At 36.9% G+C, this 14,714-nt stretch overlaps 1 protein-coding gene across 1 annotated transcript in view; it reads left to right on the forward strand.

Moving 5' to 3' along the window:
* Nucleotides 1-14,714, forward strand: part of TMPRSS15 (transmembrane serine protease 15) — a 112,394-nt gene that overhangs the window by 76,835 nt on the left and 20,845 nt on the right. The window contains exons 20-21 of the mRNA XM_028114726.1: nt 11,197-11,292; nt 14,614-14,663. Coding sequence (XP_027970527.1) covers nt 11,197-11,292; nt 14,614-14,663 — 146 coding nt within the window. The remainder of the gene's footprint in view (nt 1-11,196; nt 11,293-14,613; nt 14,664-14,714) is intronic.

The following is a 14,714-nucleotide window of genomic DNA, read 5'->3' on the forward strand; positions in this document are numbered from 1 at the left end:
AATTTAGTAAAGAGTAAGCTAAAGAGATTGGTAACTTGACCTTGTTTCCACAAGTGATGAATCCAAATGCCCTGAATGATGGAACTTGTGTTCCAATTCACCATCTACCCAAGCATCATTATATGGTTATAGACACAGGAGGTTTTTCATTCTGGTTGTGAATCTTAACTAAATAGTTTCCTGGAGGATATGTGGGGTCAAAATGAATCATTTACAAAGAACAAAATATCAATATCTTCACTGACAGAAGTTTTTAAACTTTGAATGAAATATATTGGGGATTCCTATAATTGCATGAGAGTATGTATTACAAAGGAAACATATATCTCTATTACTTTTTAACAGTTGCTAATATAAATGTATTATTTTGATTACTCCTGGATCAGAAATTTAAGCATTAGCAAAGATATTGTGTCTGTTCCATGGATGAGTAAAACATGGTTTTTGCTTTAAATATGGTGGGGACAGACACATAAAAATATAATGACAATGTAACATGATAAATACAATGTGCTAGAAGAGAACCACTCACTTTGGTTATGTCAGGGAAGGTGTTCTAGAAAACAGGTTGAGCTGAGTGGATGACAGGCAATCCCACACAACCGTGTACTATCTATTTACATGTTTCCCCCAACCAGATTTTACTCTCTAGTTCACTGACCTCATTTCCTATGAATCACAGTCCTTCCATCAGGAGACAGGGACAAAGAACTAGATTTTTTAGTGTGTATCAAGCAAATAGTACATCCCACTGCCTTAGATACAATATTTTTGATGAAGGTCAGGCACTTGCTTTCTTCAGAAATGAGTCAGGTAATCTCTGCAAAGACTTTAATCTTTGGGCCTGCGCTTATTAAATAGTCTCCATAGTGCTCTAGTAATTGAAAGAAAGTTATAGCTTTAATGAGAATGTGTCTAGACTGGCGCATGGTAACTGAAAGAAAACTTAGTGAGTTTAAAATGATGTGTTTGGTACAGTGGAAAGTAATTTAGGAGTCAATTTATTAAAAAGGCACTGTAGTCTCTCAAGATTATTTATGCAGATAGGGTACAAAATGCAATTCCCCAAAGATTCTAGTAAATCATGTGAGGCAGATTTCATCAGCCTTCCCTCTTTTAAATGAAACATTTTCATTCCCTGCCATTTATAGCATGCATAAGTAAAAAAGTACTTTAAATAACACTTTCATGTCTCTGATCAAAGTATGAAAGGAAATATTTTACACCAATGCAAGGATAAATGTTAAAGAAACTTAGGGTAGTGATTTTTAAAACATTTCCTAGGAAAGCACACTACCTCATTACTAACCCAAAAAATGATCTATGTGGTTGACTTGCCTTGCTAAACCATTAAAAACTAGAAGTCGTCAGGTCTGTATAGCTTCACAGAATTTAGGAAATACTAATGTCTTAAAAAATAGAGTTGGTTAAACATACCCCTATTAGGCTGCTTATGAGGAGCTGCTGTTAATTTTTAAATTCTAGGGGCGCCTGGGTGGCTCAGTCGTTAAGCCTCTGCCTTCGGCTCAGGTCATGATCCTGGGATTGAGCCCCACATCGGGCTCCCTGCTCCGCGGGAAGCCTGCTTCTCCCTCTCCCACTCTCCCTGCTTGTGTTCCCTCTCTCACTGTGTCTCTCTCTGTCAAATAAATAAATAAAATCTAAAAAAAAATTTTAAATTCTATAATAGTCCTGTGCAAGATACCTTCAGTTCAAATGTCAGAAGCCTCAGGTTGAGCCTCTCATTCTCAAATCCAAAATAAGAAATGGAATTACTTCAAGTTCTTCCATTTTAGAGGTGTTTTGAAGTTGCTGGGGAGTGGGGGGGGAGGTAAAATGTTGTTTTTATAAGCCTTCCAAATAAACAGAGTATTGATGATTTAATATCCTCTATAGGCACCACCACAAATTTGTATCCACAATTTAACACTGGGTCCTGGAAAACTGAAAATAGAACTTGTGTTTCATTGTAGTTTTAAAAATTGGTAGACAAAAAAGTATTCCCGTTCTTGTCCATACTTCCTGTCATTGTCCCCAAATTTTCAACTATGTGGGAAAAGCCTTAACACAAAATAACAACAAAGATAAGATACGGGAATCAGCAGAAAAAATTTAATTACTAACTTCTACTTTAAATGATTTATTTTTGTATTTGCTAACTTGACAAAGAAATAATTAAATACTATTTTCTGTTATTTTTCATTTTTAATTTGAAAGTTTAGCACCAAAGGAAATTTTTATCGTATTCTTAGCTACTTTCCTAGGGTGAGATGGGGCAGGGGCAGCTTGTGGGCAAGATGGTGGAAAATTTTTATTTTACTTGGTTTAATTGACCAAGCAAAAAAGTTCATCATTTACCTGATATACAAACTATAACTCTGATATTTTTCCTATTTTAAAATTAGAAATGAATTGACTAAAAACAAGTAAGGAGAAAATAATTATAGCAAAGCATAGTAATTTTGTAACTTTCTTAGATTCATATTTAGTAAGTTTATTACTTACCAGATTATGAAAAGCACAGTGGTTAGGAAGTTCTGTCTGCTATGGGCAAGGGAGTGAAAGCAAGTGTACCACGGACTTGTAATCCAAGAGTTGGATCAGCAGCCCCCAAACCTGGTTATAGTTAGAATCATCTGGTCTTTTACCCAGACATTTGGATTCAGTGTGGTCAATGGTTTTTGACGTTTGATATTTTAGGACCAAACTAGCAGCATCTGCAAGCCTGGAATGCATGTACAGAAATGCAAATTCTGGAGCTCCACCTGAGCCTACTCATGGGCAAGTCTAGAGTAAGGTTGGCAAACTATGTTTAAGCAAGCCCTTCAGGTGATTCTGATGCTAAAGTTTGAGAACTGCAATCTAGGGCAGGCTTTCTTAACCATCTTTTGCATGTCATGGACCCCTTTGGCAGTCTGCTGAAACTTACCAACCTCCCCTTAGATTTGTATATTTAAATGTAAAAAATAAAATACACATAATTACAAAGGAAATTAACTTCCTTAAAAAATAACTATCGAGGGGCACCTGATGGCCCAATTGGTTAAGCATCAGACTCTTGATTTCAGCTGAGGGTCCTGAGATCAAGCCCAGCAAGGGACTCCCCACAGCGGCTCTGTGCTGGGTGTGGAGCCTGCTCGAGATTCTCTCTCTCTTTCTTTGTCTCACTCTCTGCCTCCCTGCTGGTGGGCACTCTCTCTCTCTCTCTAAAAAATTTTTTCTTTATAAAAATAAAAAAAAAACTAGAAAAACATTGTAAATATGATATGGTAATATGTATTTATTTAGGTATTGGATAAGATATGTTGGTGGTTCTAAAGATTACTATAAGACAAAAATGAGCATAAATGATATTTTTAAATGTATGCACCAATTGCAATGTTTGTTTTGTGACAAAATTATAAGTGTTGCTATCAGTGTTGTGGTTAGTCACCTACATTTGTATAAGAAAGAAAGACTAAATTTCAACTGAAAGTTAGTAGAAGTTAATATGCAATTATTTCTTATCTAATTACAAACAAACACCTTACTTATCACAGACAACAAGTAGCTTCACAGACCCCAGACCTTGGCTAGTGTGGGGCCTAGAGATCTTGAGTCCTTGCAGAGCCCCAGGTGATTTTGGTGGGGTAATCTTGTCATCTCAAAGGAACCCATGAAATTTTGTGTAGGTGTTTCAGTAGAAAACAGAGAATTTGTACAAAACATCTCTAAAGTCTGGCAATTTGATTTCATTTGGTATCAAAAACAAAATAAAGTGAAATGAAACAGAACATCAAACTTTTTTTTTTTTGAAACTGCAACCAGCTTGAGGACCATCTCTGACTCCTTAGTTTGTCTTTCTGACACCAATCTATTTTAACTTCTCTAAAAAAAAACCTTTCTTGCCCCGTAGACCAAAACATAAGTAGAGAGTTTAAAGAAACCTCTATAAGAATGACATCATTAAAAGGGGGGGGGGGATTTTTTGCTTGGTTTTCACCAACCACAGCTTGGTATTATTGCTTTCTCTGAAAAACTCATTCCTGATTTCTCCCACTAAATATTTGAAAACAATTTATTGGGAATTAAGGGACTCTTTTATATGAAATGTCATATTTATATTGATACAATTCAGGGAGAATTCTCATTGTCTTTAATTCTCATTTTGATTTCTACTCTAATGGGTATTTTGTAACCCCAGAGAGATTTATGTGGCAAGGAAATTGCTGAGACTATAGTCATACATATAAAGGGTTAAGAAAATATCTCTTATGTTTGGCACAACTGTGAATCATCTACCTATAAATTTTCTACAACATATAGCTATTTAGTCTATAAAAGTCTAATACAGACATTTTTTTTTTTACTCAAAGACTTTTTTTACTCAATCCATTACCTACAAGGCAATATCCTTTATCATTTCCTTAGATCCTGGTTTGTTTTGGGTTTTTTTGTTTTGTTTTGTTTTGTTTTATTCAAATTCAAGTTAATTAACATATAGTGCAGACAGCCACATGCAGAAGAATGAAGTTGGACCACTTTCTTCCACCACACACAAAAATAAATTCAAAATGGCTGAAAGACCTAAATGTGAGACAGGAATCCATCAAAATCCTAGAGGAGAACATAGGCAGCAACTTCTTTGACCTCGGTCGCAGCAACTTCTTGCTAGACATATCGCCAAAGGCAAGGGAAACAAAAGCAAAAATGAAGTATTGGAACGCCATCAAGATAAAATCTTTTGCACGGCAAAGGAAACAGTCAACAAAACTAAAAAACAACCTAGGGAATGGGAGAAGGTATTTGCGAACGATGTATCAGATAAAGGGTTAGTCTTGTTAGATCCTGTTATTTGTGGGGAAGCTTCTGTCTTCTAAAACAGGAATAGTTGAGAACAGTAGAAACCTTTTGCCCTTTGAGATGAATAACAAAAGTTTTCTTGTTCATTTTATTTCCTTTCTAAAAATTATTTCCAACTCCTCAACCTGTAAATAATGCCTTATATTCTATGAGACCAAGGGCCATTTTGAGTAAAATTGATAAAGTCTAATGGAACAATATACCAATATACCTTCTGTCCCTTTCTTTAATTTTTCCTTCTTCCTCTTTCCTTGTTTTCATTCTTCCTTATTTTTGCTTCCTTCCTCCCTTTCCTATTCCCTTCCTTCTGTTCTCATTTCCTTCCATCTTCTTCTTTATACCCTTACCTTTCAAAAGAAACTGAGGTGATTTATAACAAAGGGTATGTTCAGTAAGATTAATAGAATAGTAGCTGAAAATAAGGTCTGAAGAAATAAAAAGGCAAATCTATAAAACATACAGGGTCAGCACAATTACTAATATTTGTATCTGAGATCCCTGGAAACCTGTGCAAAAAGGAAAACATTAAAAATTACGTCACTTTAATTATGAGCTAGGATAAATGCTACCAGTTTTATAGGGAGACAGATTTCTCCTGACATTAAATTCTTTTTTTTAAGATTTTATTTATTTATTTGAGAGGAGAGAGTGCATGAGTGGGGGGAGGGCAGAGTGAGAGGGAGAAGCAGACTCCCCGCTGAGCAGGGAGCCTGATGCGGGGCTCCATCCCAGGACCCTGGGATCATGACCTGAGCCAAAGGCAGACGTTAACCAACTGAGCCATGCAGGTGCCCCAGTGACACTAAATTCTAAAGGAAATTTTCCATGCATGTCCTTATAAGGTAGTAACGCATTGAAAAAATATGTGCACTGATGCATCCCAATGTTTATAGCAGCATTATCGACAATAGCCAAATTATGGAAAGAGCCCAAATGTCCATCAACTGATGAATGGATAAAGAAGAGGTAGCATATATATGCAATGGAACATTACCCAGCCATAAAAAATGAAATCTTACCATTTGCAATGACACGGATGGAGCTAGAGAGTATTACGCTAAGCAAAATAAGTCAATCAGAGAAAGACAAATACCATATGATTTCACTCATCTGTGGAATTTAAAAAACAAAACAAATGAAAACGGGCAGGGGTAAAGAGAAGCAAACCAAGAAACAGACTCTTAACTATAGCGAACAAACTGAGGGTTGCTGGGAAGGAGATGGGTGGGGGAGTTGGGTTAAATGGGGATAGAGATTAAGGAGGGCACTTGTGATGAGCACTGGCTGTTGTATGTGAGAGATGAATCACTAAACTCTACACCTGAAACTAATATTACCCCGTATGTTAACTAACTGGAATTTAAATAAAAACTTGGAAAAAAGAAATATGTGCACTGAGAAAACCTCATAGTAAACGTAGGGGTGTATGTCATATGCCTCTTACCCAAAAATAAATAAACTCCAATGGCAGCTAAGAAAATAAAGTTGCAAATGAGTCGAGGATATAGTACAAGGGATTAAGACCACATTCTCTAAGACGTTCACCATAAGGATCCTGTCTCTGACAATCTCCCCTAAGTATTATTTCTCTCAGCCACATTTGAGGTAGGAAATGCCAGGGACTGGTCTCCTTCCTAATATCATTACATCTGTGGGATAATACAGAACAGCTACCAGACTGACCCATCAATTTCTCTCTTGTTCTTAATACAGTCGCTTGCACAAAGGAGGAAACTGATGAAGTGAAGATAAGTTTTTTCTGTTGGCATTTTTTTCCCTTCTGTGCACCACAAAATCTTAGGAGTTGAGGTCAGAATATCTAAAAATAATTCAGCTTACTGGGCGCCTGGGTGGCTCAGTTGGTTAAACGACTGCCTTCGGCTCAGGTCATGATCCTGGAGTCCCGGGATCGAGTCCCGCATCGGGTTCCCTGCTTGGCAGGGAGTCTGCTTCTCCCTCTGACCCTCTTCCCTCTTGCGCTGCTCTCTATCTCTCTCAATCTCTCTCCCTCAAATAAAAAAATAAATCTTTAAAAAATAAAAATAATTCAGCTTACCTATTTGCTAAGTAAGCTATGGTAGTGTTAGGGGACTGCTAGATGTGTTGTGATAAATGTGGTAAAGGAATAAGCAATTGTAGCTGAAAGGTGTCCAGTTCCCAGAACAGCCTGCATGCCCCCACTCTCGGTAGGATGCTACTACCATCCTTTGCCTCAAACCCCTTCCATTCACCATTCCCCTGCCTATTCGAACACTCTCCCCACCTTTTGCCCTGCCAAATCAATCCCCTCCTTCCCCCCCCCAATCTGAAAAAGAAGGTCCATCCTTCTCTAAAACTCTTTTCAGACTAATCCCACCTGGCTCCATTCATGACCTAAGCCTTTTGGGGTGTGAAATGAGCACCAGTGCCTAGCTGCAGCATTTGCAACATTTGTTATTATTCTGCTTAGCTTTAGTGTGTCCAACAGCTTAAAACGGCCCTACCTAAGCTCCTGCTTCAGGGAGGAATTCTTATCACGGCAAATACAGTGTGAGGAGCAAGACAAAAGAGGAAACCCAAGCAGGCCTGGGAAGAGACGCAGAAGATTTAATACCATACAAGACCCTTCAGGATATCCTTCTTTTGCTCCCTAGAATCCATCTCTGAGTGTATTTTCATACTCCATATATGACCTTAAAAATAATGATGGTGGGTTGCATTTATAGGCTTCTTTTCTCACACAGAATAAGGTTTTCCTGAAGCCCGGGGAGCCCTTTCAGGATGCATAACCTATACAAACGGTAACAAAGGTTTAGAAATCGGTAGTCAGGGGGCACTAGCATGTCAGCAAGGTAATGTTGTACAGGCACGTTTCTACGTGGTAGCGAATTTCTACAGATTCCAAACAGCTGTGCAAATGTGTGGTGGAGTTACCTAAATCTGCAAAGCTAAAATTTTCAGGATTTAAAAAATGCAAACTCTCAGCCATAATCTTGACAGAGTGCCTCTCTAAAAATTAAAAACTAGTTTGGTTGCAAGAAAAGGAAACTGAGTCAGGGAGCGACCCAGTGACACGTTTTAACTGCAGAACTTAATTTAGTTTATTCTCTCTCAACAATTCATTTTTTCAGTTGTTCTGAGATTTTGTTTTTCAAAAATAAAGGGTGATAATAAAAGGTTGCTAACTTTTCATGTTGCCAAGAACATCTTAAATATATTTTTTTGTCTCTGTCATTTCTTAAAATAAGAAACAGTTGATTAAATTCCAAATTCTAGCATCCAGCACTGACCCCTGGAAATGTTTGTATGACCTGATGGCCTCTAGACACCACTCGGGTTGCTGACATCAGGGTGTACGATACAAAATTAATTACGTGAATACTTTATAATTTTTTTTCCAAAAGAACCTTTCAGTTATTCTAGTCTATATTCTATATTCAAAACAATATATCTGTAGTATTAACTGCAGTCTGTTTCCTCATGTGAGTTTGAGACTTACATGAGGAAATGTAAGGAAGACAATCTCCGAATACAGATTTCATGTCCTTTTTTCCACATGCATGTATAATCTTTATTTTTTTCCTCTGTCAGGTAGTGAGAACATCACTATGGAACACCATTTGAGAATCCAAGGGTAGAAGTATTAGCATTTACTAAATATTCTTTATTCTTAAAGCTTTGCCCCTAGTCTTCTTTTTTCTTCCTCGAATAGACTTAAGTTAAAAATTTTCCTGCCAATCCCATCATAGTATGCCAGTGGTAAGTGTGTACTAAATAGATTCTAGATTTAAAAAACGTATTTATAAATAACATTTCAATATTTTTTTAATTTAATTTTGTCCAAATTTTGTTTTGAATTTCCAAAGATAGTACTGCATCTTCTCAGGGTCTGTATTAAAAGAGCTAGTTGGAGTGCCTGGCTGGCTCAGTCAAGAGAGCTTGCAACTCTTGATCTCTGGGTCATGAGTTAGGTGTAGAGCTTACTTAATTAAAAAATAAATAAAAATAAAAAATAAAAGAGGGGAATCTGGGTGGCTCAGTCAGTTAAACCTCTGCCTTCAGCTTACATCATGATCCCCAGGTCCTGGAACTGAGCCCAGGATCAGGCACCCTGCTCAGTGGGGAGTCTGCTTCTCCCTCTCCCTCTGCCCCTCCCCCCATTGTGCCCCCATGTGCTCTCTCTCTCAAATAAATAAAATCTAACAAAAAAAGAGAGAGAGAGAGAGAGATAGTCAAGGGATAGAATAAAAAACAGTTAGAGATAATGGAAAAGTGTTAAATCCACATCTCTGAGATACATAAATATATTTGTTAAGATTTGAATTAACTTTATCAGTGCCTTAAAACATTGCCTATCAAGTAACTAGAAGTCATTCTGGAAGCCAAAAAGCAGACCCCTGAAGGAGTGAAAAATAGATATTATATTTGGCTTTGACAGGGGTTCCCTGACTCGTAAGCATCAAAATCACGCGGAGGGTATGTTAGCGGACAGATGGCTGGACCCCGCCCCCAGAGTTTCGGCTGGCTGCCGTGGGTCTGGACTGGGGCTAGGCAAGTTGCATTTCTAATACAATCTCCGGAGGTTCCTGCTGCTTGCCTGGAGAACATACTTTGGAAATCCTTGGTCATGGAGAGTCGGGAACATAGAAAACTACCTAGAAGAATGTTGAACACATGTAGGAATTCAGCAGAATAATGATACTGAGAATGTTGTTGCAGGAATTTTCTGCCTTTAGTGCCCCCGGTTCTTGGTCACGCCACTTCCAAGAATGGAGAGGTAGACCAGACCAAAAGTGGTGGTAGGCAGCAAAGCAAAGTCTACTGAGCAGTAATATAAAGCTCCTGGGGGGGGGGGGTGTGGAGGGGGCGGGGAGGGCCCCAGAGTGTTGCCCTGACCCAGAGCATTCCTGGCTTCTATAACCTCTGCTGCTTTTTGAGGTCTTTATGCTTATTTTGTTTTCTTAACTGTAACAAATATATTTTAGATAAATATTTAAATAAGATCATCTTATTTAAGCTTCTGCTTACTTGGAGGGAATGCCTTAATCTTTAAAAATAACAGTAACAGCACTCCTTCTCCCTTTGGCAAATTCTTTTCAGGTGTTATTACATGAATGGTCATTGATTTGTGTGCTAGATACTTTTATCTGTTTATAAAGTTAAAGTGCAAGATGCTGAATTCTGGGACATTACATATAGGCTCCATTGTTCCAGTTCTCTGTTCAGTGGATGAAAGGTACCAGACAAACACTTTCAGTTTTTTTAAGATAATGTCCCATCCGAAAGAGACAGGAAATACTCTCAACCTACTTCTTTTCTTCTTATTGATCATAACAGCTATAAATGTTCCTTGGAAGTTCCCTATACACAGATAGAAAAGGGTCAGTGTTGGCTACCGCCTGGGGAAGACATTGGACCTTCTTTTGAAGAGGCAATGGGTGGATCCTTTGCATTATTCCAAAAGATAAAAACTGCATCATCTCTCTGTTAACCAGAGGTTTGCAGTAGTCAGGATGTTTCCAACCTAAAAGCATGGTTTTATACGAGGATTAAAATCTGGAATAAATGAAAGGCAGGAAACAAGATTAGGAACTGCGACCCTAAAAGCTTCCAGCTAAGCCTAGGGAAGAGAGTCAGGATAACAGAGAGAAATCTTTAATTACGGTTCACAGTTGAGAGCATGGGTGTAACATGTTTTCAGGGATAAGAAAGATTAGTAACTTAGTGTCTTTTGTCACATGGTGAGTGTCTGTTTCTCCATCCCACCCTGGCTCATGAGTGGACACTTGAAAGTCCAGGCTACACACTGTCTTTTTAGAGTAATCACATAGCTTCTGGCTCTACCTTAGGGCTTGTTAGACTTTGAATTGAATGAAATATCAAGAACAAAGAAACATTTGGAAAAGCAAACATTGAATATATTCTTTTTCTAGGTTGTTCTTAGGCCACATGCATTTTTTAAAAGACGGATTACACTCTACAGGAAAAAGATTTAATAAATTACGGTGCAGCAATTCTGTGATGTTGTCATTAAAATTGATCATTATGGAAATTATTAAATAACATAGAAGAGTCAAATGAAAAAATCAGATCCCCAAGTAATATATGCACTGATTGTAACTTTGTTTAGTATATGAGCATGCAAACAACCAGAGGTATTACACAAAAATTAAAATTATATTTTATGTCATTATGGACAATTCTACTGATTTGTACCATCTTTTAGATAGCAAAACTTTTGAAGTTTTATATTAAAATATTAGTCATTTTGTATGGAATCCCATAATTTATTTCAATGTCCACAGCATTAAATAACTAGAAATTTAGGTCTGGGGTCTTTGTGTTTTTGTTTTGTCTCTATGTGTCTTTCCCTAGGAGTGGAAACTCATCAATGGCAATCTTTTCTCCTGGAAGTGGACTATTTGTAAAATTAAACACAGCACCTAATGGCCGCTTAATACTAACACCAAGGTGAGTCCGAAAATCTGTTCTTGGACTAATTGTATGTGGGCTGGAAAGATGATGGGTTTTGAAACTTGTCAGATTTTAATGCCACCACATTCTAGCCATATAACCTTGAAAGTTATTTATTTTTTTTATTATTCAGGTAATCTCCAATAGTACCTAATTGATCCTATCCAATAACATTGCCTAACCCTCATGTATATGGTAAGACAGTCAAATGAAATATTGCATAAATAATTATGCAGCACACTGATAGAGATTCAGTAAATTTTACTTCTATGTCCTTTCTATCCTTACCTTCAGATTCCTAAACAAGTAAACCCCCAAAGAAAAGAACTGTGAGAGTTGGGATAAGTAAGTCCACTGTTGGTCTGACTAGAGGGTGACTCAAATTAGCTATCAACAAAAGAGAAGAGAGAGGAGGGAAAGTCATGGTATTTAGCAAAGAGAACATGAACATTAAGTGAAGGAGACCAGACTTCTGGTTGTGCCTACATATTCTCTCTTGCTCTTTAAAATTAGGTTCATTTTTATAGCGTTTACTAATGTTTAAAAAGAAACATTCTTCCTGTATTCAAAGATCTGTTTTAGCTTACATTATGTCATTTCTCCTATTTGGGTCTTAATGATATTTTTTGTTGAAATGGGCTTTTGAATTTTACAGTTCCATTAAAGGGCAGCTGTGGGGGGAAAGACAGTGACTTCAAGAAGAAGCCGTAACTACTGACAAAGATTTAAGATGTCATTGCTGGTGCATTCGCTTACAGTTTTTTGAATAACTTACTTAATGGTGAAAAATGAAATTATGTAATTATTCAACTATTCATGAAAAGTTATCATATCTGTGAGCTCAACCAGTAAGACAAACTGATAAAGGGATATTTTTAGTGCCAAGGACTTTGCAATTGAATGTTTCATATGAATGTTTGCTGGGCCTTGACTGATATTAATAGTCTCATAGAGGGTGAAGCGAAGCATTTTCAAGTGAGAAAGCAGATTTCTAGATTTCCTTCTATAAGCATGTCTAAATTTACATTAGCATTATAGATCTTGAGCAGTTTGCACTCTGAAAGTTTCTTTTATTTGTATCTTGTAGACATTTAAGAATAAGAAAAAGAACAAAGGAAGAATATTTTTTAAAATTTATCTCAGTTATGAGCATTTTTTGGAGCAGAAGTCGGTTATTCCATGCTTATCAACAAAATGCCAGTATCTCTGATGTCCCTATTGTCTGTATGCTTATGTTACTCCAAAGAGGTCTATGACTTAGGGAGTATTGCTCTACTCTAAGGCCGAGGGAACAGAAGCATGGTGGTGATAAGGGACTGGACAAGTCTTCAAAGCCTGGGCAACCCCACATCCCTCTGCTTTTCCACTCTACCATGCAATCTTCTAAATTCCCCAAGGCAACAGCTCACTCTAAACAGCAGTTCTGGAAAGGAGAAAGAAAGAAAAAGCATAGCCTTTTCAACAACAAAAAAAGGCCATGTTGTTGGGCAAATATTGTGAGAGGAATTAGTTCATTTTGTCAATACAATTGATATAAACCCATCCATTTATATCACAATAGTGCCCCACGGTGCTGAGAGAAAGACACAGGATCATCGTGGCATTATCTTTCTTCATATCCAGAGGGCTAAGTTAACTCTGATTCCAGGACCGTAATTCTATTTCCCTCCAACCTCTCTAAATATACCTGGACTAAGTGTGGTTTCACTGCTCATTCTGACCAGAGACTAAGCAATTTATTCCTCTACACTGACACAATGCATGTGTGTTTGTGCATGAAAAGTTTGACTAACTGAAATTCATGGAGAATGAAAGGCAAAGTTCAGTTCCATTTTCTGGTATTATAGAACCAGATTAATGGTTAATTTAATAGTTTCTTTTATTTTAAAAGCTTATTAAACTTTTCTGTGCTTGCTAAAAACAATTTCCTCAGTCTTGTACATACCACAGAGTATTAGGCATTATTTAACATCTAAGAGTGCTGAGCGTTTTGAATATGGATTTTCACTGATGAGTACTATAGATGTAGAAAGAGTTTGGATGAACTTGAAAGTATACTGGAAAGCATCCTAGAAACTACTTCTCTCCCAACTGTGAGTATAAACAGAAGGGGAGTTTATTGAGGCTTCTTCTTTAGGGAATTATGAATATATATATATATTGATACACCCATACCTAGGTGGATACACATGCATGCACATTGCTTATTAATAAAACATAAGTATATTTTCTTATATTTCAATTGAAATTACCTTCTATGCTAAAGGATATGTCAATTGGGCAATATGAATGCATATGATTTCAAATAAATTTATCATGTATGTTCCAGAAACACTGAATTGCTTTGATTGTACTTGATTTCATAGGCATTTGGGGTCTTGCTGTGTTTTTTGTTTTGTTTTTCCCTAAAATTTCAAACACCTAAATAATATGCACAACAGATGCAGCTAAATTTATAAATAGAAATCATTACAATTACGTGTGTGTGTGTGTGTGTGTGTGTGTGTGTGTGTGTGTGTTTCAACGTGACCAGTATCCACTGTAGCCACATCAGGAGAGTATGGGCAAGTACTTTAATTCCTTGTATTATACTGATCTCTAGTGGTCAGGAAGTATAACACATTTTTAAACTATTCCTTTGTTTAAATTTGTGTTTAAAATAGAATTCTCAGCTTTGAAAAACAGTTGGCATCCAAATATTTAAACAGGTAGTGAGTTTTTAAATTATGTATGCCTACACTTTATATTTTCTTGTTTATATATTTATTTCCCTTGAAAGCAGGGCCTGTGATTAATCGTTGAATTTTCTGAGTGGAGTACACAGCCTCACAGACAGTGCAGGGCACTGAATAGTTGTCTGATTAGCCATACTGAGACATATTCTGTATTATACAATGATTACATCCAAGGTTGGTTCAAGCAAGCTAATAATAACTGTCATTTATTGAATGTTCTTTGTGTGTATGGCACAATAATAACTCCAGTGCAAACGTTTCTTTTACTTCTCACAAAATTCCAGTAAAGTAAGTACTACTGCCCACATTTTGTGGATGACAAAACTGAATCTCAGGGACACGGAGCAACTTATCCAAAATCCCATGAAATGTAAGTGGTAGAGTTAAGGGCTCAAACTCAGTTCAAATGAAGTTTAACATCAGGAGGATTTTCCTGCTGTGCCTGTCAGCCTCCCCACGTTTCATATATGATACTTACGTTTGAAGGTTAATTCTACTAAAACAAATATGTTAATATATACTATGTTCTGTTTTAAGATATCAGGTGCACAATTTCTGAAATATAATTGTTCTTCTATTACAGTAAACAGTGTTTCCAAGATTTACTGATTCTGTTACAGTGTAACCATAAGTGTAAGTCAACATTTTGTTATGTTTTCTTTCCTTCAAATCTTCCCTTTAAAA

The sequence above is a fragment of the Eumetopias jubatus genome, unplaced genomic scaffold, assembly GCF_037043125.1.
Source record: "Eumetopias jubatus isolate StellerSeaLion01/CBP00866 unplaced genomic scaffold, mEumJub1_p1.0 scaffold_1, whole genome shotgun sequence".
Classification (NCBI taxonomy): domain Eukaryota; kingdom Metazoa; phylum Chordata; class Mammalia; order Carnivora; family Otariidae; genus Eumetopias; species Eumetopias jubatus.